We start from the raw sequence: 27,793 nt of genomic DNA on the forward strand, positions 1-27,793 counted from the left end.
ATGTGCAAGAGGTAAGAGTGCCAACAATCTGTATTTGATTTGTTGAAAAGTGTATAGGATGTTAACAAAAATGAAGTCCTCCATCAATGGGGGGTCGTTAAAATGCACGAAATCTGCCCTCGGTCGTCGGCTTAATTCTGGTGACGACATTTAAGGCACTTAATAGTTATATTGGCCACTAATATAAACTCAATACATGTACATGAAGCTGCTAAACCTTACGTCTGTCTGTCTGTCTGTCTGTCTATCTGACTGTCTGTCAGTCTGCATTGGCTTTCGCGCAGGCGCTCGGACGCCATTTCCGGGTGCGACATGTAATACTGTATAAATACGCTGACCTACTCGATCGTCGCTAGAATACACAAAACCAATGATTCCCATATGTCCTGTTGTATCCTTCACCTATGGTAAGTGTCACGACAAAAAATGTTTTCATCTTACGAAGCTGTAGACACAGTATCGACATAAGAAGCTCATTTGTCGTTGGAGTGCTCTGTTTAGCTTATTGCTAACAGTTAGCTTAGCGTAACTCTCCATGTCCTCCGCAGTGCCCAGCCGGCTTGGTGAAGATGCCAAAATGGCTACCGGCAACTACTTTGGATTCACTCATGGTGCTGCCGCACAGTATAGGTAAGGCGATCACCCTCCCCGAGCTTTCTGATGAGCGAGAAGGTCGTCGCTCACGGCATGTGTCGATACAGTTTAGAAAATGCTTTCCACTGCTGCCATTGTTCATGCTGGAGGGGGAGGATGGGTGACAGTATCTCTCTGCTCCAGTGGGATGTGAGCAGGCATTCAGAGTACCAGTGTACTCAGTCAGAGAAACAAAGATGACAATCTGTTTGCCGTAGCTGGTTGTGACAATTCCCATTTCCCGTCTATCAGAATTTCACCATGCTGTGAAGACTTGTGACCACAGCTGTAGGTGTTACCTGAAAATATAGAACTTTAGCATTGATCTTTGTTTAGGGCAAATGTATTATTCCAATGACTAGCAGGTAATGGAACAAACTGTATGAACAGGATTTCATAATCTGTACCATACCTGTCCATACATCACCAGAGCACTTATAAACATGCACCATGATATTTTATAGTAGCTATTTGCAACCTCGTCAAAGGTCTGTCATCACAAAGGCACAGAAAATATAATAATCCTTCAATGAACCATATTGTAGCATCATATTCCCAAGTATTATGCTACGTTCAGACCAAACGCGGTGTGATCTTTACTTGCGCTTTGCTTTACTCACTGGCGTTTGACTTGCCGGGGTTTACCGGACACAGCAGCTTCATTCGTGGACATGAAGGAGAAGGCAAGATACATGACATCGCTTAGTAGACAACTTTTGCACAGTACCTTTTTTTTTTCTTTGAGGTATGACTAAGTCCTCGCACTTTTTGGAAAACATGGCAATCCAGTGGCTGGTGGGGTGGGGTGGGCGTGATAAATACTTTGGTTAATGTTGAACACTGTTCAAAGTCAAAGTCAAAGTCAGCTTTATTGTCAATCCCTTCATATGTCAAGACACACAAAGAAACCGAAATTCCGTTTCCTCCATCCCACGGTGACGAGACATACAAGTAGGCGACACAAAACAAAAACAAGAAGGCACAAACCATAAATAATAAATAATAAATAAAATAAAATGAGCGATGAATAAATAATAGACCAATAACCCATTAAATAAGAGGGGCAAAACCGAGCCAGTGTGCATACAGCAGACAGCAAGAACAGGACGCTACGCTGAAAGGGGGAGCGAGTTCAGGATCCTAACAGCCTGGAGTACGAAGCTGTTGGAGAGTCTGGTGGTGCGGGAGCGCAGGCTCCTGTACCGCCTCCCAGAGGGCAGAAGTTCAAACAAAGAGTGAGCGGGGTGACTCACATCACTCACAATGTTGGTCGCCTTGCGGGTGAGATGGGAGTTGCTCCCTTGGTGCAGTTCGATAGCTGTACACAAGTAAATACTAGATATTAGGGCTGCACAATATGTTGAAAGAATATCAACGAAATTGGCCCCTCCAGGTTAACTTTTTTTTGGGCCACGAACCTGAAATTTTAGGTGCTCAAGTAAAAGATTTTGGGGCATTCACTATGAATTTATGTTCACTATGTTATTGATCAATTGGCTGAAGTGTGGAGCAGAAATTTGGTCGGCAATAAAAAATATTCAAGAGTCATTCTTTTCTTGAACAAAAAATCTGCCAATTTACTGCTTGCACTGGGGCAAGTAGATAAAATTCTTGGTTGTACTGTCTCAAATTTTAGGGCCAGGATACCACCAGTCTGGCCCATGCAATCTGCTTATTACAAAGACATGCAAAGTTTTTTATGGAATTGTTTGCTTTTATCTAGGGCTGCAGGATATATTGAAAAAAATATCTATTGCAATATTCACCCACACAATTTGCATATCACAAATATATGCAATAATTTTCTTACAGAATTGTATGGTTTTATCTAAAGTTGACAAGTCAGGTGCAAACTTAATGTCCATCGCCACCTAATAGTTAAATTTTATCAAGGTTGATTACAACATTGCTAAGAATACCTTGAGCTTGGTTATTTTTCGGCAAGAAAAAAATGTATGGTCCATTAGATGATGAAAATTTCTTTTCAATATGTTCATGTTAAAAAATCGCTCCATCGTTACTGCTATATTCAACAACCATATTGCATGTTTTTCAAATATCATGCAGCCCTACTTTTATCTGAATTTGACCAGTAAGATACAAACTTAAATGTGTCACCTTCCAGAAATGATTATGACGCTTTCTTATTTTGCTGCATGAGAACATGTAATTGATTCATTCAGTAATAAAATGTAATTTCTTTAGGTACATGTTAAATATCGATATTGCTGTACGCAACAACCATATTACATAATTTTCCGATATCCTGCAGCCCTACTAGAGATAGACATGTACCGATACCAGGTATATTCTCCCAATTGTTGTAGGAGTTACCCCTCTTGTCGACCCAAAGCAACTTTCAATGACGTCTCTACCGCATACAAACTTGCGCGAGATATGCGGCACATTGCGATAGTGCCCATTAGGTTTGAACATAGCATTACAGATGGGCTTCCACCTTAACGCGATGGCAGACATGCTGCGCGGCGGCTCCCCTGTGAGTTGGGACGTTTTCACGTCCCAAGGTACCGCAAACAATGGTATCGTGTCATTTTAGCCAGCTAAAATTCATGGTACGATACTGGTATTGCTATTTGGTCCAGATGTGACAAGACTTAAATCTATTGACAGCTTGAAGCTTGGCTGTAGAAATAAGCCACATTAAGTCAATTGAGTCAACCCCAAACATTTCTTGACAATCATATGTTGTATGTACCCACACTAGTCTAAATGCAGCATTATGATTAATATAGCGTTTATGGAATATGAGTTAAACAGCAAAATTCACCCATGATTGTCCAATCGCAGGGGGCAGCCATTTTGCCACTTGTTATCGACTGAAAATGACGTCAGAGTTGCCAGGTCTCAGGTCACAACCAATCACGACTCAGCTTCAGAAAACTGGTGAGCCGTGATTGGTTGTGACCTGTCATCTTGATCAGAATCAGCTTTATTGACCAAGTTTGTGCATGCCAAACAAGGAATTTGACTCTGGTTGATCTCAGCCTCTGTACGACATTTAAGTGACTGTCAACATTCAGGCAACTAACAACATTGAAGTGGCGAGAGCAGGATGTTATTGCACAGTGATGTCTCTGAGTCTCTATGAGTGGTCTGAGTTCATCAGAGCGACAGCCTGGGGGAAGAAGCTGTGTCTGCTGGTTTTGGCGTACAGCGCTCTGTAACGCCTGTCCGGAGGGGAGTAGTTTGAACAGACTGTGACCTGGGTGAGAAGGGTCTGCAGAGATGTTACTTGCACGTTTCCTGGTCCTGGACAAATACAAGTCTTGGATAGATGGGAGGTTGGTCCCGATTATCTTTTCCGCAGACCTAATTGTCCGTTGCTGTTTGTGCTTGTCTTGTTTGGTGGCCAATCCAAACCAAACAGTGATTGAGGTGCAGTGATGTTATGCTCAGTTGACAGCAATACATAATACACTAAATAACTCACTTACTTGTGGATTCCTGCACACTTTGTGCTCTTTATGTAATGCTCTTAAGCGCCACAAGATCACAAGACGGTATCTTGCGCGCGTGCGTGCGTGTGTCGTAATTTTCGGACTATGTCGTGTTTTTTTTTTTCTTAGTTTGGGTGGGGGGGGGCGACTTATACTGAGGAGCGACTTATATGTGAATTTCTTCACAAATTTTCAAAATTCAAAAAAGAAAAATGTTAAACTACGATAAACGAACCGCGATGTAGCAAGGGATTACTGTAATTTGAATTTCAAGTGACGTCAGTGGCGCGGCGGTTGTTTACATAAAGGACAAAGATTCGATCACGGGATGACGAAGGGCCCCACGTACTACCGGCATCATTAGCGGCTTTGTAAGTGACACGGAGGACGAAGAGTTTGAAGGATTTAATGATTTGGAGTGACACAGAAGGTTTGAAAAACTATTATGGCTTTTACGCACGCCCGGTCCTACTCTACGGAGCTTTTTTTCACCTCCGTGGATTGAAGTCGGGGGCCGGCGCTCGGCCGGGTGGCTGTCCAGGGACGGTGGATGGGGCTGGGACATGGCTTTTACGCACGCCCGGTCCTACTCAACGGAGCTCTCTTTCACCTTCGTGGATGGAAGTCGTGGGCCGGCGCTCGGCCGGGTGGCTGTCCGAGGACGGTGGATGGGGCTCGGACATGGCTTTTACGCACGCCCGGTCCTATTCTATGGAGCTCTCTTCCACCTCCGTGGCTGGAAGGGCCACCTCCGGGGATGGAAGTCCACGCCGCCACACACCTGGAAGTCGACGCCGGTGCTTGGGGCCGTGTGGTGGTGAACTATTTATGTTATAGTTATTTGATATATTTTATTTCGTGTAGCAACTTGTATATGTTTTTATCGTTACAGTTCAGTACTTGTTGGCTCGTTGAACCTCCGTGGCTGGAAGTCCACGCCGCCACACGCCTGGAAGTTTGTTTTGTTAAATAAAGAGACGTTTACCAAACCCACGTCTTTCCTTGTACTTTGTTAACGCTATAATATAGTTATATACTAGATCTGTGGAATGACGACGAGGCTGACGTCAGGGCGCACGCGCGGCGTTGTTGACAAAGGATGAGGAATTTGATTGATGGATTTAATGATTTGGAGTGACACAGATGGTTTGATAATATTGTTGTTTATATGATAGTTATTTGATATATACTTTATATGTCGTGATATGGGTGTGTGGAATATTTAGACGTCAGCGGCGCGGCGCATACGCGGCATCGTTTCCATAAAGGACGATCGATGGATTTAATGAATTGGAGTGACACAGATGGTTTTATAAACGTGTTATTTATGTAATAGTTATTTGAATAACTCTGAATGTTACGTCAGGCCCGTTCTCAGCTCTTCGTTTGTGTTTATGTCACGTTAGCGTACCTATTGTTTAGCCTGTTGTTGCTTGTTCATGTCTGTTCTTGGTGTTGGATTTTGTCGAATAAATTTCCCCCAAAATGAGACTTGTACTCCGGAGCGACTTATATGTTTTTTTTATGGCTAATGCGACCTATATTCCGGAGTGACTTTTAGTCCGAAAATTACGGTGTATGTATGTATGTATGTACCGTATTTTCCGCACTATTAGGCGCACCGGATTATAAGGCGCACCTTCAATGAACGGCCCATTTTAAAACTTTGTCCATATATAAGGCGCACCGGATTATAAGGCGCATAAAATAGAAGCTATACTGCAACAAACTGAGGTTGACTAGGGTTGCGGTATGCATCCACTAGCCAATAACCAACGAGCCCTCTGTAAACAATCGCGTTTCTCAAACGATCTCCTATAAAATGATCGGAACTGACTAAAGTTCGATCTAACGCATTGGTACTACTTACCTATGTTTCCCTTCCATATCGATCCGTAGATTTACTCGAAACATTAACGGAGCAGCCTATTTTGACATGAAATAGCCTGGTACGCTATAGCAGCTACCGTTATAGCATTAGCCATCCGCAAAGTCCCATGAGCCTCAGCTCACAATCTCCCATGAGCCTCAGCAAAGTGTAAACAATCGCGTTTCTCAAACGATCTCCTATAAAATGATCGGAACTGACTAAAGTTCGATCTAACGCATTGGTACTACTTACTTATGTTTCCCTTCCATATCGATCCGTAGATTTACTCGAAACATTAACAGAGCAGCCTATTTTGACATGAAGTAGCCTGGTACGTATAGCAGCTATCGTTATAGCATTAGCCATCCGCAAAGTCCCATGAGCCTCAGCTCGCAATCTCCCATGAGCCTCAGCAAAGTGTAAACAATCGCGTTTCTCAAACGATCTCCTATAAAATGATCGGAACTGACTAAAGTTCGATCTAACGCATTGGTACTACTTACCTATGTTTCCCTTCCATATCGATCCGTAGATTTACTCGGAACATTAACAGAGCAGCCTATTTTGACATGAAATAGCCTGGTACGTATAGCAGCTATCGTTATAGCATTAGCCATCCGCAAAGTCCCATGAGCCTCAGCTCGCAATCTCCCATGAGCCTCAGCAAAGTGTAAACAATCGCGTTTCTCAAACGATCTCCTATAAAATGATCGGAACTGACTAAAGTTCGATCTAACGCATTGGTACTACTTACCTATGTTTCCCTTCCATATCGATCCGTAGATTTACTCGAAACATTAACAGAGCAGCCTATTTTGACATGAAATAGCCTGGTACGTATAGCAACTATCGTGATAGCATTAGCCATCCGCAAAGTCCCATGAGCCTCAGCTCGCAATCTCCCATGAGCCTCAGCAAAGTGTAAACAATCGCGTTTCTCAAACGATCTCCTATAAAATGATCGGAACTGACTAAAGTTCGATCTAACACATTGGTACTGCTTACCTATGTTTCCCTTCCATATCAATCCGTAAATTTACCCTGACTACAGTTGCCGTAATGTTGGGAAGCGATGCGACCTTGTAATTTACTAGTCGTACTAAAACGTACTGAAACATTTTGGCAGAGCACTGTGTACAACCAGTATGGATCAACAAATTCATCAATTGATCCATATATAAGGCGCACTGGACTATAAGGCGCACTGTCGGCTTTTGAGAAAATTTTAGGTTTTCAGGTGCGCCTTATAGTCCGGAAAATACGATATATATGTATGTATGTGTGTGTGTATATATATATATATATATCCGACTTACTGCCGGAAATGTGGACCAAACTCTGGCATCGGTGATACAGGGACCGAACCGCCCTTATCAGTTGTCTCGGTACCCCGTACTCCCGAAGCAACCCCCACAGAACCTCCCGAGGGACACGGTCGAACGCCTTCTCCAAGTCCACAAAACACATGTGGACTGGTTGGGCGAACTCCCATGCACCCTCGAGGATCCTGCTGAGGGTGAAGAGCTGGTCCACTGTTCCACGGCCAGGACGAAAGCCACACTGCCCCTCCTGAATCCGAGGTTCGAACTCCCGACGGACCCTCCTCTCCAGCACCCCTGAATAGACCTTACCAGGGAGGCTGAGGAGTGTAATTCCCCTGTAATTGGAACACACCCTCCCCTCCGGTCCCCCTTCATAAAGAGGGGAACCACCACCCCAGTCTGCCAATCCAGAGGCACTGTCCCTGATGTCCACGCAATGTTGTAGAGGCGTGTCAGCCATGACAGCCCCCCAACATCCAGAGCCCTTAAGAACTCCGGGTGGATCTCATCCACCCGGAGTTCGGCCTTGCCACCGAGGAGTTTTTTTAACTACCTCAGTGACTTCGACCCCAGAGATTGGAGAGTCCACCTCAGAGTCCCCAGGCCCTGCTTCCACAATGGAAGGCGTGTAGGTGGAATTGAGGAGGTCTTCGAAGTATTCTCCCCACCGACACACGATGTCCCGAGTCGAGGTCAGCAGCACGCCATCCCCACTGTAAACAGTGTTGACGTTGCACTGCTTCCCCCTCCTGAGACGCCGGATGGTGGACCAGAATTTCCTCGAAGCCGTCCGGAAGTCATTCTCCATGGCCTCGCCAAACTCCTCCCACGCCCGGGTTTTTGCCTCAGCAACCGTCGAAGCCGCATTCCGCTTGGCCATCCGGTACCTGTCAGCTGCCTCCGGAGTCCCGCAGGCCAAAACGGACGGATAGGACTCCTTCTTCAGCTTGACGGCATCCCTTACCGCCGGTGTTCCACCAGCGGGCTCGGGGATTGCCGCCACGACAGGCACCAATGACCTTACGGCCACAGCTCCGGTCGGCCACATCAACAAGGGAGGCGCGGAACAAGGTCCACTCAGACTCAATGTCCCCCGCCTCCCCCGGGACGTGGGAAAAGCTCTGCCGGAGGTGGGAGTTGAAGCTCTTCCTGACAGGGGATTCTGCCAGACGTTCCCAGCAGACCCTCACAGAGCGTTTGGGTCTGCCAGGTCGGACGGGCATCTTGCCCCACCTTCGGAGCCAACCCACCACCAGGTGGTGATCAGTTGACAGCTCCGCCCCTCTCTTCGCCCGAGTGTCCAAAACATGCGGCTGTAAATCCGATGACACGACTACAAAGTCGATCATCGAACTGCGGCCTAGGGTGTCCTGATGCCAAGTGCACACATGGACACCCTTATGTTTGAACATGGTGTTCATTATAGAAAATCCGTGTCGAGCGCAGAAGTCCAATAATAGAACACCGCTCGGGTTGAGATCGGGGGGGCCGTTCCTCCCAATCACGCCCTTCCAGGTCTCGCTGTCATTGCCCACGTGAGCATTGAAGTCACCCAGTAGAACGACGGAGTCCCCAGAAGGAGCGCTCTCCAACACTTCCTCCAGGGACCCCAAGAAGGGTGGGTACTCTGAGCTGCCGTTTGGTGCATAGACACAAACAACAGTCAGGACCCGTCCCCCCACCCGAAGGCGGAGGGAGGCTACCCTCTCGTTCACCGGGGGGAACCCCAATGTGCAGGCGCCCAGCCTCGCACACCAGCTCGGGCTCCTTTCCAGCCAGAGAGTTGACATTCCATGTCCCAAGAGCCAGCTTCTGCAGCCGGGGATCAGACCGCCAAGGTCCCTGCCTTTGGCCGGCGCCCAGCTTACACTGCACCCGACCCCTTTGGCCCATGGGAAGGGGGGTGTGTGTGTGTGTGTGTGTGTGTGTGTGTGTGTGTGTGTGTGTGTGTGTGTGTGTGTGTGTGTGTGTGTGTGTGTGTGTGTGTGTGTGTGTGTGTGTGTGTGTGTGTGTGTGTGTGTGTGTGTGTGTGTGTGTGTGTGTGTGTGTGTGTGTGTGTGTGTGTGTGTGTGTGTGTGTGTGTGTGTGTGTGTGTGTGTGTGTGTGTGTGTGTGTGTGTGTGTGTGTGTGTGTGTGTGTGTGTGTGTGTGTGTGTGTGTGTGTGTGTGTGTGTGTGTGTGTGTGTGTGTGTGTGTGTGTGTGTGTGTGTGTGTGTGTGTGTGTGTGTGTGTGTGTGTGTGTGTGTGTGTGTGTGTGTGTGTGTGTGTGTGTGTGTGTGTGTGTGTGTGTGTGTGTGTGTGTGTGTGTGTGTGTGTGTGTGTGTGTGTGTGTGATTTTCGGACTATAAGTCGCGTTTTTTTTCATAGTTTGGGTGGGGGGGCGACTTATACTTAGGAGCGACTTATATATGTTTTTTTTCACAAATTTTTACTTGATCATTAACACATCACTTACTTACAAGTATAGTTGACCACTTTACATGTTATTTTTAGTATAGTTGATCACTTCACATGCTTTGATATCTTTATCTTGAACATATTCAAAACATGAAAAATAGGGAGAAAAAATCAAATAAAGTAATTAACACTTTAAAGCGCCAGATCCTCTGGACATGTCCTCTGTCACCAGGATGACATAAAGGACGAGAAATTTGATCGATGGATTTAATGATTTGGAGTGACACAAATTGTTTGATAATATTGTTGTTTATGTGATAGTTATTTAAAATATAGTTTATATATCGTTGTATGGGCCTGTGGAATAATTTGAACTGCGGCGCGGCACACGGCATTGTTGACAAAGGACGATCGATAAAAGACGAGAAATTTGATCGATGGATTTAATGATTTGGAGTGACACAAATGGTTTGATAATATTGTTGTTTACAGTTTATATATCGTTGTATGGGCCTGTGGAATAATTTGAACTGCGGCGCGGCACACGGCATTGTTGACAAAGGACGATCGATGGATTTAATGAATTGGAGTGAAACAGATGGTTTTATAAACGTGTTATTTATGTAATAGTTTTTTTAAAATAACTGAATGTTACGTCAGGCCCGTTCTCAGCTCCTCGTTTGTGTTTGTCACGTTAGCATACCGTATCGTTTAGCCTGTTGTTGCTCGTTCATGTCTGTTCTTGGTGTTGGATTTTGTCGAATAAATTGCCCCCCAAAATGCGACTTATACTCCGGAGCGACTAATATATGTTTTTTTTCACATTTTTGGGCATTTTATGGCTGGTGCGACTTATACTCCGGAGCGACTTATAGTCCGAAAATTACGGTATATATAATTTATTTATATTATAATTATTTATTTATATATTATTTATTTTAATTTTTTGGGGGTCAAATCATAAATAGAGTCTGTGAATTTGAAATTATATTAGTGTTTTGGATCATTGTACTTTTAGTTTAAACTTTTATATATATATATATATGTATGTATGTAGTATGTATGTATGTATAATTTATTTATATGTTATTTATTTATTTATTTAAATTTTTTGGGGGGTCAAATCATAAATCGAGTCTGAATTTGAAATTATATTACTGTTTTGGATCATTGTACTTTTAGTTTAAACTTTTAAATCAGACAAAATAATCAAATGAATATTTATGATGCAAAACACACAACTAATTAAAATTTGCTCTGTTTTATATTCTTCTAGTCAGCAGCCAGCTGCCGGGGTAGCATACACCCACCCCACAACGGTGGCCAGTTATACAGTTCATCAAGCACCTGTGGCAGCTCACACTGTGGCAGCAGCCTATGCTCCCACAGCAGCGACCGTAGCTGTTGCTCGGCCTGCGCCTGTCGCAGTGGCTGCTGCGACTGCTGCAGCATACGGGGGATACCAGCCAACCCATGCTACAGCTGACTATGGCTACACTCAGCGGCAGCCTGAAGTTCCGCCACCACCACCACCAGTCACCTCACAAAACTACCAGGTACACAACTTGATTTTATGATCCTGTATGTCGTGTGTAACTAAGCATACTGTACAGTAAGACTGAAGTGTGTGTCTCTAACTGGGTCTCCATTACAGAATAAGAAGAACAAAATTAAAGTGATTTGTTCAATTTTGATAAAGTACAATTGCGACATCTAGGTGTTTTGCTTCTGATGCGTAATTCTCGGAAAATCCCATAAAATGTTCTAGCAGCATTCACGACTGCGTTGAGAGGTAAACAGGTGGGGTCCGTGCGCAAACGTGCAGCCCTACACAGGGTGGTCAGTATCACCCCCTGCAGTAGGGCTGGGCGATATGGCAAAAAATATTATCACAATTTATTTTTCACAGCATTTGATCTCGATTATCTAGTTTTTTTTTTTCATTAGTTTCCAAATTGCCCCTTTTATAGCATCTTCACTGAAAACTGAAGGTACTAGAAATTACTACAACATTTTATTAACATACAAAGTGAATCCATCCATCCATTATCATTATCACGGGGGTTGCGGGCATGCTGGAGCCTATCCCAGCAGTCATCGGGCAGTAGGCGGGGCACACACTGAACTGGTTGCCAGCCAATCGCAGGGGACACAGACGCGAACAACCATTCACACTCGCACTCACACCTAGGGACAATTTGGAGTGCTCAGTTGGCCTGTTTTTGGGATGTGGGAGGAAACCGGAGTGCCCGGAGAAAACCCACGTGGGCCCGGGTAGAACATGCAAACTCAACACAGGGAGGGCCGGAGGTGGAATAGAACCCGCACCCTCCTAACTGTGAGGTGGGCGTGCTAACCAGTGCTCCACCGAGCCGCCATACAAAGTAAATAACAAAGCAAATTAGATTCATTAAGAGGAAAAATAATTATAAAATTACTCAACAGTAAAGGTAGAAAATGTAAAATAACATGGGAACTAGTTTATACTCTATAATCTATATTGCGTTTGGGGGTATGCTGGACCCAAATTGCCCCCTTGTGGAAAATGAAAAAAAAACGTAATAATTTTCATGCTTTCCTTATAATCATTTCGGTAGTACTTCATACCTTCATACCCTTTTCAAGTATTTGTTTGCACTGAAAACTGAAGAAACTAGAAATTACTTTGTATTAAATAATAATAATAATAATACATTTCATTTAGAAGCGCCTTTCAGGTCACTCAAGGTCACTTTACAAAGAGTTAAAAACAAATTCAAACAATAGCAATCAGTAATAGTAAACACATCATCATCATCATCGGTTTAAATTCCGCTTTCCAGGCGCCGCTGGGTTGGACTGGATTCTCAATATGGCTTTCTTCCACCGGGGACGGTGGTCCATGGCCATCTCGTGGTTGAGAGTCCTATACCGAGAAAATGTTTGGAGCGAAACTTTTTACAGCCGGATGCCCTTCCTGACACCAACCCAAGGGGAAATAGATTTTCTGTAGGGGTTGACTCCCTTAGCCCATTCCTCTCCCGAGGAGCCCACTGGGCAGTGGTACTATTTAACCCATAGTTGGGGGCTGGTTCGTGGGCACCAGGGTGTGTCCACACACACCGGTGGGCCTGCGTGCCGCACGTCTAGGGGCCAAACCTCCTCCGAGTCCCTTGTAGTTTAGCCTGGGTCCGTGTTGTACCCAGTTACCATGTGTCGCCGCGTGGAGGCACTACATAGGGCTTGCTGTTAGAGAGGCTATGTATTGGCAGGGAGAGACTTACGCACTCGGCTCTCCCGTTCGCATACTGCTAGCCAGCGGTGAGGGTTGACAGTGAGAAGTGACATGCACTGGGCACTCCACCAACACTCCACCAACACACTAAACCAGGGGTGGGCAAACTACGGCCCGCGGGCCACATCCGGCCCACGGGACCGTTTAATCCGGCCCGCCAACCCTGAATAAATTGTATGATTAAACATTTTTTTTGGTCATTTTGCCTGCAATGACTGCGTTTCCCCAGTAGATGGGGAACCGCTCGCCTGCGCATTTACTACCGGAAGCCGTGTCAGAAAGCTCGGTGCACACTCACAAGTGCGTGTACGTACTCAGTAGTACGGACATGGCGCACTCGCGCTCTATTTGTATCAGTCCCGAATTTCAAAGTCAAAAGTCAAAGTCAGCTTTATTGTCAATCCCTTCATATGTCAAGACACACAAAGAAACCGGAATTCCGTTTCCTCCATCCCACGGTGACGAGACATACAAGTAGGCGACACAAAACAAAAACAAGAAGGCACAAACCATAAATAATAAATAATAAATAATAAATAAAATGAGCGATGAATAAATAATAAACCAATAACCCAATAAATAAGAGGAGCAAAACCGAGCCAGTGTGCATACAGCAGACAGCAAGAACAGGACGCTACGCTGAAAGGGGGAGCGAGTTCAGGATCCTAACAGCCTGGAGTACGAAGCTGTTGGAGAGTCTGGTGGTGCGGGAGCGCAGGCTCCTGTACCGCCTCCCAGAGGGCAGAAGATCAAACAAAGAGTGAGCGGGGTGACTCACATCACTCACAATCTTGGTCGCCTTGCGGGTGAGATGGGAGGTGTAAATGTCCTTCAAGGAGGGGAGAGAAGCACCAATAGTCTTACTAGCCGTTTTCACTATGCGCTGCAGGGCCTTCAAGTCGTAGTCAGTGCAGCTGCCACCCCAAACAGCAATACAGCTGGAGAGGACGCTCTCAATGGTGCCACGGTAAAATGTAGTCATGACGGCCGGAGGAGCCCCCGCTCGCCTGAGTTTCCGAAGGAAGTACAGGCGGCGCTGGGCCTTCTTCGCCAGCGATGCGGTGTTGGTGGACCAGGAGAGATCCTCACTGATGTGCACCCCCAGGAACCTGGCGCTGCTCACTCTCTCCACCACAGCACCGTCGATGGTCAGCGGCAGGTGTTGGGCGTGACCCTTCCGGAAGTCAACAACAATCTCCTTGGTCTTGTCGACGTTCAGCAGGAGGTTGTTGTCCCTGCACCACGCGGTCAGAAGGTCAACCTCCAGCCTGTATTGAGTCTCGTCTCCCTTGGTGATGAGACCCACCAGAGTCGTGTCGTCAGCAAACTTCACTATGCGGTTGCCGCTGCAGGTGGCAGCGCAGTCATGCGTCAGGAGGGTGAAGAGCAGCGGACTGAGCACGCAGCCTTGGGGGGCCCCTGTGCTCAGCGTGATGCTGGCGGAGATTTTGTCGCCAACACGTACCACCTGTGGCCTCTGACAGAGGAAGTCCAGTAGCCAGTTGCAGAGGCAGGTACTGAGGCCCAGCTTGTCAAGTTTGCTGATGAGACGCTGTGGCACAATGGTGTTGAAGGCAGAACTGAAGTCCACAAACAGCAACCTCACATACGAGTCCCTCCCCTCCAGGTGGGTGAGGGCCGAGTGGAGGGCAGAGCAGATGGCATCCTCAGAGGACCGTTTGGCTCGGTACGCAAACTGGAAGGGGTCAATGGTGGGGGGGAGAACTGACCGGATGTGCTCCATGACAAGCCGCTCAAAGCACTTCATGATGATGGGCGTAAGTGCCACGGGGCATTGAAGCAGGACGGAGCAGGCTTCTTCGGCACAGGTACGATGGTGGCAGCTTTGAAACACGACGGGACGATGGCCTGCTGCAGGGAAGTGTTAAAGATGTCCGTGAAGACACCCGTCAGCTCACCAGCGCAGTCCTTCAGCGCTCGACCCGGGATGTTGTCCGGGCCCGCCGCCTTACGGATGTCGATAGCGGCAAGCGCCCTCCTCACGCTGTCGGCGGAGAGGCACAGGGGCAGCTCGTGGGAAGGGGGAGTGGCCTTCAGCGGGCAAGTGCTGTTCTGAGCGTCGAAGCGAGCAAAGAAGCGGTTGAGGTCATTGAGCAGACGGACGTCGCCTTCACAGCTCTGCGGCGCGGGCTTGTAGTCCGTGATGGTCTGAATGCCCTGCCAAAGGCTCCGTGCGTCCCTGCTGTCCTTGAAGTGGGCGGTAATTTTGCACGAGAACGCCCTCTTCGCTTCTTTGATGCCCCGGGACAGGTCGGCCCTCGCAGTCCTCAAGCCAGCCTCATCCCCCGCCCTAAAGGCTTTGTCCCTGGCCCTCAGCAGCCTGAAGACAGCCCCTGTCAGCCATGGCTTCCGGTTAGCCCGAGTGACGAATTTAGAGCGTGGGCTGTGATGACAGCATTCTTGTAATTCGCACGCTGAGCTTTCAGATACAGTTTTACGCTAAAGCCACCCACAACAAATTTTACTCCAGACTATGACGCACTAGCAAAAAAGGGAGACCAACAACACTGTTCCCACTGAAAATGAAGGGGAGGCGCTCAAGTTTGTTGTAAAAAAAGGCATTTTGAATATGATTTGTACACATAGCAGGGATTGAAACTAGCGACCATTCTCATTTTCAAACAATGCAGGATGCTCAAGGACATTGATGCACCACCTGTTTGCGACTAATCTTAACCTGTAAAGTTCTTAAGGCTTACTTTAAGGAAGTGTTTCCCGTTTCCTCACCTCTGTTACGAGGTGTTTGTGAGTTAAAACTCTGCTCTGATTTTCAGATACCCCTCACCGTGTTGCCGTTTTGATTACTTTATTTGGATGTATGCTTTCACCGATTCTTCAAGATGATATATTTGGTCAGAATGTTTGCCGTTTGATGTGATCTCATAAGATAAACATCTTTCATTAATCTGACCTGCAGGCACTGAAGTGATGGAGACTGTTATTCATAATAACAGTGTCGTATTTTATGAGAATCACTGATAGCAGTTTTTTAGTGAATAATTTTTTTTTTTTTTTAATGCTGTTAATAAATGCATTTGTTTTCAAAAAACATGTTTGGAATATCCATGCTTTACTACCTACTAAAGGCCAAAGTCTTTTATGCAATGACCTTTACAGGTCGCTTATATTACTTCACACAAACACTACGTCCATCTGCTCCTGGTTCGGCCCTCCGGTCCAAATTTAGAACCCAGTTCGGCCCGCGAGTCAAAAAGTTTGCCCACCCCTGCACTAGACGCATCATAACAACCCGACTTGGTCTTATGAAGTCAGACACACGGTAAACACAGTAAAACGGTAAAAACAGCCGGTGAGTAGCGGCAGCAAGACGAGCCAGCGTGCACTCAGACCGAAAGATCCATAGAGTACAAACAATATTTTACTTAGCATTCACAAATTAGTATTAAATAAGGTGAAAATATAAATAATTATAAAAATATTCAACAGTACAACATAGGTAGAAAAATTTAAATTGTAAAATAATTCAGATCACATGCATGCTGGTTCCAACAGCAGAGATATCAACTGAAGGAGTTGTAGAAAGGTATGACTGTACGAGTGTTGTATTTTCAGGACTCCTACACCTATGGCCGGTCCACAGCTTCTGCTGTGGCATATGACAGCAAGCAGTACTACCAACAGCCAACTGCAACTGCAGTGGTTGCAGCTGCTGCTCAGCCCCAACCTACTGTTGCAGAGTCCTACTATCAAACAGGTGCTTTCTTGAATCTAATTCATTTTCAACCGTCTGTGGGTTAACATAATTTCATTAAACTGTTCAACTCCACATCACTGTTATCCCATATTTTATACTGCTATTGGGCACTGATTCAGTTTTCTAGTTCATAACTGATGTCAACGATTGTATGGTGTAAATGAAAGTGAATTATATAATTTTGGATGAGATTTTATTACAGAACCAAAGACAATAATTTTTTTGTCTGTATTACATCAGAATGTGTCAGTTGTAAAACAGTAACCAGCCGAAACATTTGTAATATTGCCCCGGGCCTAAAAAAACAACAACTAAATACTGTTATTGTTAAATGTTTCAATTTTCATGATAATCACGCCTATAAATATCTACTTTTCTGTTCACCAGCTCCAAAACCAGGGTATAGTCAGGGGGTAACATCATACACCCAGACCCAGCAGACTCGCCAGGTGACGGTAATAAAGCCAGCTGCGCCCAGTCCTGCAACATCCTCTTTCTCCATCTACCCTGTGACCTCCACTGTCCAGCCCGTGGCTGCTGCCGCCTCTGTGGTCCCATCATATTCTCAGAGTCCAACTTACAGCACAAATGCTGTCACCTACTCTGGTAAGTGTTCATCTCTGCAAAGTATGGCTGTGGTTTGCACACCACAACATACTGAGTCAATAGTGGGGATTTTGTCACATCAAAACACGATAGCTGCTAGCTGACGGTAGCAAATGGATCTCATGCCTAACGGTGACATAACAGCTTTGTAGATCTTGTATGCAAGTGTCTACAAAATTTTTAAAATCCCATTTTATCCTAAAAGTAGACACATAAAGTAGTTACTTATATACGGTACAAATGTTTGGGTCTTTGGAGTGCCTGCTCACCTATCAGGTGTGAAGTTAAATTGCCTTGTAAATCTTGTATTAGCTGTCTGGGAATCGACTTACTGCATCATGCCCAACAACCCCTTTCTCGTGATCTATGGCTCAACCGCAAGGTTAGTTTACCAAGAGTAACAAGTTACAATGTCGTATCCATGGTTTCGATGCTTAAGAATTGAAGTATTATCTTCATTGTAATTTGTAGAGGTAGCAAAATTAGTGGATGCACTGTAATTTCCGGACTATAAATTGCACCGGACTATAAGCCGCACCAGCCAAAATCCGGGGATATTTTAGTTTTTTTCTTATATAAACCGCACCGGACTATAAGCCGCACGTGCACACGAGTTTTTTACAAAGAAAGACAGTACACAGAAAGCCTTTTTAAAGTTTTAATAACATACCGTCTTTTTCCATGTATAATGCGCAAAATTTAACTAATTTATTGTCCTAAAATCTGGGGTGCGCATTATACATGGGTACAACAATTTTTGAAGAAAATCTCCCTCGAAATAAAACTTGAAATCACCTTTCTTCTTGTTTGTCAATCGCGCATCGCATTCAGCCATCCTGCCCAACACACTCAGTCAGTAAAATTCATAATTGACGACACATCGTTTGATGCGATGGTCCAATCCTTGATGGTGTGTTATTGTCAAATATTGTTTGTTTTTTAATCTCCATCGCAAACCGGATATCATACGGAGGCCGCCATGACAGTATGCGCAGAACGGATGCGCAAGACACGTCAATCGCGCATCGCATTCAGCCATCCTGCCCAACACACTTAGTCAGTAAAATTCATAATTGACGACACATCGTTTGACGCGATGGTCCAATCCTTGATGGTGTGTTATTGTCAAATATTGTTTGTTTTTTAATCTCCATCGCAAACCGGATATCACACGGAGGCCGCCATGACAGTATGCGCAGAACGGATGCGCAAGACACGTCAATCGCGCATCGCATTTAGCCATCCTGCCCAACACACTTAGTCAGTAAAATTCATAATTGACAACACATCGTTTGATGCGATGGTCCAATCCTTGATGGTGTGTTATTGTCAAATATTGTTTGTTTTTTAATCTCCATCGCAAACCGGATATCATACGGAGGCCGCCATTACAGATGCGCAGAACGGATGCGCAAGACACGTCAGCTATATAAAGAGCGAGACTTCAGTTCTCTACCTAAATGCGTATTACAGGTAATATTTTATTTCACAACACTTTGCCTTGTTCCTTTCCTCTCTGCTGTTCACTTCAAACACGCTCCATACGAACACAATGCTCTCGTATCAGACGCTTGCTCGATCACCTGCTCGTTTACTGTCACAATGTGCCCTGCACAAATCCGAAACATTTCTCCGCTATCGAGTTTGCTAGCGCATGCGCAGTGATACTGACCGGCAGAATAACATCCGGTTGTTCCCAAAGATGATCTTTTTTCTGAAATAATTTTACGTTTACGGACTTAAGTAAGAGTCAAAATTTGGGTGCGTATTATACATGGGTACAGGCTTTTTTCCAGCATCGACATGCCATTTTTAGGGTGCGTATTATACATGGGGGCGTATTATACATGGAAAAAGATGGTAAGCGGTACAGAAAATGGATGGATGGATGGATGGATGGATATCGTTATATGGGCCTGTGGAATAATTTGAACTGCAACTGACGACGAGTCCGACGTCAGCGGCGTGCCGCACACGCGCTGTTGTTTACATAAAGTTCAAAGAATTCGATCGATGGATTTAATGATTTTGAGTGACTCAGATGGTTTGATAAAATTTTTTATATTGTGGAACAATTTGAACACCAACTGACAACGAGTCCGACATTGTTTACATAAAGGACGATGAATTCGATCGATATATTCATTGATTTGGAGTGACACAGATGGTTTGATAAAATTGTTGTTTATATTATAGTTATTTAATATAGAGTTTATATATCGTTATATGGGCCTGTGGAATAATTTGAACTGCAACTGACGAGTCCGACGTCAGCGCCGCACACGCGGCGTTATTTACAGAAAGGACGAAGAATTCGATCGATGGATTCAATGATTTGGAGTGACACAGATGGTTTGATAAACGTATTATTTATGTTAGTTATTTGAATAACTGTTAATGTTACGTCAGGCCCGTTCTCAGCTCCTCGTTTGTGTTTCTGTCACGTTAGCATACCGTATCGTTTAGCCTGTTTTTGCTGGTTCATGTCTGTACTTGGTGTTGGATTTTGTCAAATAAATTTCCCCCAAAATGCGACTTAAACTCCGGTGCGACTTATACAGGACTGTCTCAGAAAATTTGAATATTGTGATAAAGTTCTTTATTTTCTCTAATGCAATTAAAAAACCAAAAATGTCATACATTCTGGATTCATTACAAATCAACTGAAATATTGCAAGCCTTTTATTATTTTAATATTGCTGATTATGGCATACAGCTTAAGAAAACTCAAATATCCTATCTCAAAATATTAGAATATCATGAAAAAGTATACTAGTAGGGTATTCAACTAATCACTTGAATCGTCTAATTAACTCGAAACACCTGCAAGGGTTTCCTGAGCCTTGAAAAACACTCAGCTTGGTTCAGTAAACTAAATCACAAGTATGGGGAAGACTGCTGATCTGACTGCTGTCCAGAGGACCATCATTGACATCCTCCATCAGGAGGGTAAGACACAAAAAGAAATTTCTCAAAGAGCAAGCTGTTCACAGAGTGCAGTTTCAAAGCACATCCACAAAGTCTGTTGGAAGGGGGGAATGTTGCACAACCAAGAGAGATGACCGCAGCCTTAACAGCATTGTGAAGAAGAGTCGCTTCCAGAATTTGGGGGAGCTACAAAGACAGTGGACTGAAACTGGAGTCCAAGTATCAAAAGCTACTGTTCACAGACGTGTCCGGGAAATGGGCTACAATAGCCTTATTCCCATGGTCAAGCCACTTCTGAACTCAAGACAACGGAAGAAGCGTCTGACTTGGGCTATGGAGAAAAAGCACTGGACAGTTCCAGAGTGGTCCAAAGTCCTCTTTTCAGATGAAAACAAGTTTTGTATTTCATTTTGAAGTCAATGCACCAGAGTCTGGAGAAAGGCTGGAGAGGAGCAAAATCCAAGTTGCTTGAAATCCAGTGTGAAGTTCCCACAGTCAGCGATGGTTTGGGGAGCCATGTCAGCTGCTGGTGTTGGTCCACTGTGTTTCATCAAGTCCAGAGTAAATGCAGATTTTAGAGCACTACATGCTTCCGTCTGCTGAAAAGCTCTCTGGAGATGATGATTTCATTTTCCAGCATAATCTGGCACCTGCCCACAGTGCCAAAACCACCAGTAAATGGTGTACTGATCATGGCATTACTGTCCTCGGTTGGCCAGCCAATTCCCCTGACCTGAACCCCATAGAGAATTTGTGGGGTATTGTGAAGAAGAAGCTGAAAGACACAAGACTCAACAATGCAAATGAGCTAAAGGCTGCTATTGAAGCATCCTGGGCATCCATAACACCTCAGCAATGCCACAGGCTGATTGCCTCCATGCCACGCCGCATTGGTTGCAGTAATCCGTGCAAAAGGATTCCAAACCAAGTACTGAGTGCATTAATGGACATTTTCAAATATTTGATTTTGTTTTGCTGTTATAAATCTTTTTGTTTTACTTGGTCTGAGGAAATATTCTAATATTTTGAGATAGGATATTTGAGTTTGTGTCTTACCCTCCTGATGGAGGATGTCAATGATGGTCCTCTGGACAGCAGTCAGTTCAGCAGTCTTCCCCATACTTGTGATTTAGTTTACTGAACCAAGCTGTGTTTTTCAAGGCTCAGGAAACCCTTGCAGGTGTTTCGAGTTAATTAGACGATTCAAGTGATTAGTTGAATACCCTACTAGTATACTTTTTCATGATATTCTAATATTTTGAGATAGGATATCCGAGTTTTCTTAAGCTGTATGCCATAATCAGCAATATTAACATAATAAAAGGCTTGCAATATTTCAGTTTATTTGTAGTGACCCCAGAATGTATGATGTTTTTTTTTTTTTTTTAATTGCATTACAGAAAATAAAGAACTTTATCACAATATTCAAATTTTCTGAGACAGTCCTGTATATGGTTTTTTCCCCCTTTGTTGTGCACTTTATGGCTGATGCGACTTGTACTCCGGAGTGACTTTTAGTCCGAAAAATACGGTATTTGAATTTAGCAGTATTTAGAACAGTCCACTTTCAGTCCAATGATTGCCATATTTTGTATTTTCAAGTATCATTTAAAGCTCTATTAGCCCTGCTATTGTGTTCAATACATAGTGATCCCTTGCCACTTCACGGTTCACCTATTTTGGCCTCTGTGCATCCCAGGTTTTTAAGATTATTAAATGTTGTGGATATTTCAGTGCGGCGTCACTTGGAGCGCGTGGCTTCGTCTACCCATATGACTATTGATCGGTAAAGGAGACGAGACCAATGGCAACATGTTGCTCTGTATTCTTGCCGCTCATTGGCTTAGAGCCGGAAGAGCAGTTCTAACCACGCTTTATCTCTGCCTCCTGCAGTTGCCCTACGTATCCACTTTTCCACTTTGTTCGCGTCAGCAGGATCAGCAGCATCTCTGATTTATGCTTCGTTTTGTCATATTCGAGGCCGGACAACCAAATGCAACGTCTGCAATGCAATGTCTTTATTTGGGTAAAGAAAAAAGCAGACAATGAGGGCTGGAAATCCGGCAGAGCAGGACAATGAGGCAAACTGACAAGCCGGTCAGCGCGCGCGCGTCGTGCGTCATGGAAGCACACTGGCATAGCAAGCTCATGGTCAGGGACCGGTAGAAGGTCGAGCAAAACGGAGTCCAGGGCAGATCATAAAAACAGGCTTTCACTAAACAGCGAATCAGGAAACAGGCATCGCGCTACACAGCGGACCAGGCAAACGGGAATCAGGTGGCATAGCAGAACCAGGAGGCATGCATACACTGTAAAAAAAATTAACCGTGCTCTACTCATTTTAATCTGTGTAACAATTTACACTCAAAAATATTGAGTAGACCTGAAAGCTATTAAATCATTTATATTTACATCATGAACTAAGTAAATGTAACATGTAAAAATTAAGTAGATGCTACTCAACTACATTGAGTACCATGAAATATAAAATTGAGTTGATTTACTGTATTTTTCGGACTATAAATTGCGTTTTTTTTCATAGTTGGGGGGGGGGGGCGACTTATACTGAGGAGTGACTTATATGTGAATTTTTTCATAAATTTTCAAAATTAAAAAAAATAAGTGAAACCGCTGTTAGAGTGGTGCTCACTCTAACTTATTTGTGCAAGAACCACACGGGAGACAGTATGCCATTTTTAAGCACTTGCAAATGGAGAGTCATTCATCGCTGTGCGTACTGCGATGATCGAATGAGGTCTGACTCAGGCCTCTTGCAAGAGCATTTTTATTGAGAGAAACAGAGAAACCTGACTTATGGTCAAAGCATAGCAAAGGGTGTTTTACGACGTTGTGTAAGACAGGACAAGCTAGGTTATTTATTACAGGTTACATTCCAACATAAGCATAGGATCAAACTAATCTATCAACCCTAACAACCACGATAAACAAAACGCGATGTAGCAAGGGATTACTGTAATTTGAATTTCAAGTGACGTCAGCAGCGCGGCGAGGCGGTTGTTTACATAAAGGACAAAGATTCGATGACGAAGATGACGAAGGGCCCCATGTACTACCGGCATCATTAGCGGCTTTGTTTGTAAGTGTCACGGAGGACGAAGAGTTCGAAGGATTTATTAATGATTTGGAGTGACACAGAAGGTTTGAAAAACTATTATGGCTTTTACGCACGCCCGGTCCTACTCCACGGAGCTTTCTGTCACCTCCATGAATTGAAGTCGGGGGCCGGCGCTCGGCTGGCTGGTTGTCCGGGGACGGTGGATGGGGCTCGGACATGGCTTTTACGCACGCCCGGTCCTACTCTACGGAGCTCTCTTTCACCTCCGTGGATGGAAGTCGGGGGCCGGTGCTCGGCCGGGTTGCTTTCCGGGGACGGTGGATGGGGCTCGGACATGGCTTTTACGCACGCCCGGTCCTATTCTATGGAGCTCTCTTCCACCTCCGTGGCTGGAAGTGCCACCTCCAGGGATGGAAGTCCACGCCGCCACATGCCTGGAAGTCGACGCCGGTGCTTGGGGCCGTGTGGCGGTTTACTATTTATGTTATAGTTATTTGGTATATTTTATTTCGTGTAGGCGCTTGTATATGTTTTTATCGTTATAGTTCAGTAGTTGTTGGCTCGTTGAACTCTTGTTTTGTTAAATAAAGAGCCGTTTACCAAACCCACGTCTTTCCTTGTACTTTGTTAACGCTACAATGTAGTTATGTACTAGATCTGTGGAATAACGACGAGGCTGACGTCAGGGCGCACGCGCGGCGTTGTTGACAAAGGACGAGGAATTTGATCGATGGGTTTAATGATTTGGAGTGACACAGATGGTTTGATAATATTATTGCTTATATAATAGTTATTTGATATATAATTTATATATCGTTATATGGGCCTGTGGAATATTTTGAAGTGCAAGCGCCGTCAGCGGCGTGCACCCATTGTTGACATAAAGGACGATCGATGGATTTAATGAATTGGAGTGACACAGATGGTTTTATAAACGTGTTATTTATGTAATAGTTTTTTAATAACTCTGAATGTTACGTCAGGCCCGTTCTCAGCTCTTCGTTTGTGTTTATGTCACGTTAGCATACCTATCGTTTAGCCTGTTGTTGCTCGTTCATGTCTGTTCTTGGTGTTGGATTTTGTCGAATAGATTTCCCCCAAAATGCGATTTATACTCCGGAGCAATTTATGTTTTTTTTCACGTTATTGTGTATTTTATGGCTAATGCGACCTATATTTCGGAGCGACTTTTAGTCCGAAAAATACGGTACTTAAAATTTTAAGTCAATGCAATAGTAAACCCAAGTTCAAACCACTAGAAAAATTAACATCCTGGACTATCACATATTGAAATAAATGTCACATTTACTCAATTTTTAAAACTGAATCTACTTTTTATTCTAGGAGTATTTTGGGTCAATAAAGCAATTTTACACACATCATTTTAATTCAACATTTATTTGGCTGATTTGACAATTGTGAAACATCCACAACGTCTTTGCAAATGACGTAAAAATATTCATGCTATAAAAACAGCTGAATTTAACTCTTAATAAGGAGTTTGTCAAAACTGGGTGAAATGCACCTAGAACAACATATAGCCTCCTCCTGAAATGGACTGTAAACAGTAATATTTCACTTTAAAGCCTCACAAAAGGTAACAATACCAGTCTAACAACAAAGGAAACTTAACTTATCTTAACATTAAGACAACAACGTTAGATTTACCAATGAAAATTTCTCTGAACAGTAGCCAGCAACTGTGTACATACTCAGTTAATTCTTGAGTCCTTGAACATTATTGGAAAGGTTTCCAGAATTTGAGTAGCGCAGATCAAATGCGTCGGTCAATCCCAACAGATAGCAGCAGGCTCTGCTAAGATCTCCAAGACAATGATGCCTTCAATCACAATACCAACATCGACTGACCCCCATCTTTGTTTTGCAGCATGTAAATTTTCATGACCTCCCCTGCCAACTCCACTTCAACATTGGCAGATCTAACAGCAGCATCCTGCAGACATTGTAAAGATAAAAAATGTTTAGAATTTATCTTCAACCTGCATGTCACAAGACAAATACCACCTCATAACATAAAAGAGCATAGCAGGACATTAAGTGGGCAAACTGAACTGTGGTGGTTCCAAATTTGTTGTAAAATAATTTTAGAACACTTTGTCATCAGCATGATTTATTCTTCCACATAATTTATTTCTTTGCAAACAAAATTGACACAGTAAATGGTATTTTATGTATTCAAAGCAGGACAGATAGTAAAATCAGTCAACGTCGATCTGAATGTTGGCGACTCGTACAGTATCTGATGTCGACAGATGAAAAGCAGCTTCTTCTTTGTGTGCAGTAAGGAAAAAAACAAACTGTACTGCAGCAACTTAATGGTCAACCATGATTGCATTGTTAAAAATGACAAAAGCTACAGTATTATACTAACCTCAAAGTCCTTGAACAACACACTGGCATCTTCTCCCAGATGGTCGATGAGACATCTGATGACAACCAGGTGTCTGTTGAATGAGGATTTGACTCTGCAGAAGAGAAAATCTTTCAACAACTAATAAAATGCAATACTACATATTCAAGCAACGCTATTATTTTTGAGAAAAACTTTAATACCGTCACATACCTGAAGTAGAACACTCATTCGTGCCCGCTGTCTCTCTCTTGCAGCACCTTTCTTTGCTTGAAGTGCATATGCAGGGCACCCGATGTCTTAAAGGAGCAAGGATATCTTAAATGAAGGCAATGGCCACGACCACTGTACCATGCTTGACACGATAATGCTCGAGAAGCTCACCTTTTGAATAGGGGTAGGAATCTTGAGGCACCTCACGATTCGATTACGATTTAGAGGCTACGATTCGATTATAAAACGATTATTGATGCATTTTTAATTTATGTATATGATGTACTTTTTCCACATTTCTTTTTGTCTCACTGAATGAGCATTCATCGCTTGCAGTTCAAAAAACACTGCATTTGTAATAAGAAACAAAGAGTTGAATTCATTTCCATTATAATTTTATTAACCTTTATGGAACTATCCATTGGAATGGAAATGCATGAACATTTGAACTCTAGTGTCCAGCTCAAGGTGCTTTTTGTGTTTCATGTGGTACAAATAAAACAAAAGTGCTCTCAGGCTTAAATGAGCGACTACTTCATTCAGTTTTCAATAAAATAAATGGTAGCATTTTGTAGAAAAATATTGTTTTTAACCACTCAAAAGTGCTCTCAGGCTTAAATGAGCGACTACTTCAGTACCAACAGCTCAAAACAGTAAACAAAAAACTCAACTCTCATTTTGTATCAGCAGCTTAACAGTACATTCAATTTTCAATAAAATAAATGGTAGCATTTTGTAGAAAAATATTGTTTTGCTGAAGTTACCCAGCTGGGCAGCGATAACCATATTAGCTGCGTTGTCTGTAACTAGAACAACTTCTTCATTTGCGATGTTCCATTCATTTAAAGCACTGCTTAGCAGCTCAGCCATATTAGCACCCATGTGACTTTCATGCATTGCTCTTGTTTGAAGCACGTGTGCTTTCAGCTCCCACTCATCGGTGATGAAATGCGCAGTTAGAGTAACAAATGACTCTGTGGCTACAGACGTCCACGCATCACATGTAACGGCGACTTGGTCTGCATTCAACAGCGATGATGTTATTTCTGCTTTAGTCTGCTTGTAGAGTGCCGGGACGGCCGTGTCGGTGAAATAGCGTCGGGATGGGATGACGTACCTTGGCTCCGTTGCCGCCATCATTCTCAGAAATCCCCGATTCTCTACAACAGAGTACGGTTGCAAACCCATTGCAATGAATTCCGCGATGCCTTTCGTAATTCGCTTGGCCTTTTGCGATGTGTTTGGCAGCTTAGTCAGAGCATCTTCAATTGTTCTCTGGCTGCTAGTAGCAACAGTAGCAGCTGGCTTTCCCACCTTCTCTGTAGGGTGGAATCGTGCTGTGTGACTTCTCATATTCGTTGTGTTGCCAAAGTATTTTCTTTTAACGCGACAAATCTTGCATACAACGTAGCTTTTGTCCAATTCATTTCCTCCGTCAACATTGTAGAATCCAAAATGATTCCACACGTCTGCTTTTAAATTTTTAGGAGCAGGTCGGATCTCTCGGCAAAGTGGGTTGAATATCTCAGGCTCAGCCATGTTTGTTGTTTTTTTTCTGGAGGAGTGTACTGCGGAAGTGTGCTGAGTGTGCCACTGTGCTCTCGGTCCGTTCCGCATAGCGTCTCGGAGAATGCGCTTACTGTATTTTAGTTCCGCTTTACTTGGCATATTTAAATAATCGTTATTTGGATGTTTGCGAATCGTTCTCGATTCTTCCACGGCCGAATCGCGATTAATCTAAGAATCGGAAATTTCCCCCACCTCTACTTTTGAAGAATCCTCAAATGTGCAGCCCTTACATTGCCATGCATGAGTCGATAAACAGTGTTCCAATATGGAACAAAAATATTGATTTAATACTATTTGAGTTTTTGGACCAGCTGTATTAAAATTGTATGAAATTATTTCAT

At 44.0% G+C, this 27,793-nt stretch overlaps 1 protein-coding gene and 1 long non-coding RNA gene across 4 annotated transcripts in view; one reads left to right on the forward strand and one right to left on the reverse strand.

Moving 5' to 3' along the window:
• The first annotated feature begins 260 nt into the window (after window positions 1–260).
• The window catches only part of zfr (zinc finger RNA binding protein), a 76,752-nt gene continuing 49,219 nt past the window's right edge, over window positions 261–27,793 (forward strand). For 2 of the 3 annotated variants that reach the window (XR_005098833.1, XM_037259448.1), the window contains exons 1-5: window positions 261–407; window positions 549–630; window positions 10,956–11,235; window positions 16,548–16,689; window positions 17,077–17,295. Coding sequence is in view for 2 of the 3 variants with exons in the window: in XM_037259448.1 (XP_037115343.1) it covers window positions 371–407; window positions 549–630; window positions 10,956–11,235; window positions 16,548–16,689; window positions 17,077–17,295 (760 nt within the window). In the remaining variant the exon portion in view is untranslated. The remainder of the gene's footprint in view (window positions 408–548; window positions 631–10,955; window positions 11,236–16,547; window positions 16,690–17,076; window positions 17,296–27,793) is intronic. The other variant, XM_037259447.1, reaches the window with a different exon arrangement.
• LOC119127560 lies at window positions 24,917–25,990 on the reverse strand. The gene is made up of 3 exons (XR_005098846.1): window positions 25,884–25,990; window positions 25,692–25,785; window positions 24,917–25,253 (listed from the first exon to the last, which is right to left on the reverse strand). It is a non-coding gene; the product is annotated as an uncharacterized LOC119127560 (long non-coding RNA).

This window comes from Syngnathus acus, chromosome 9 (genome assembly GCF_901709675.1).
Source record: "Syngnathus acus chromosome 9, fSynAcu1.2, whole genome shotgun sequence".
Taxonomy (NCBI): Eukaryota; Metazoa; Chordata; class Actinopteri; order Syngnathiformes; family Syngnathidae; genus Syngnathus; species Syngnathus acus.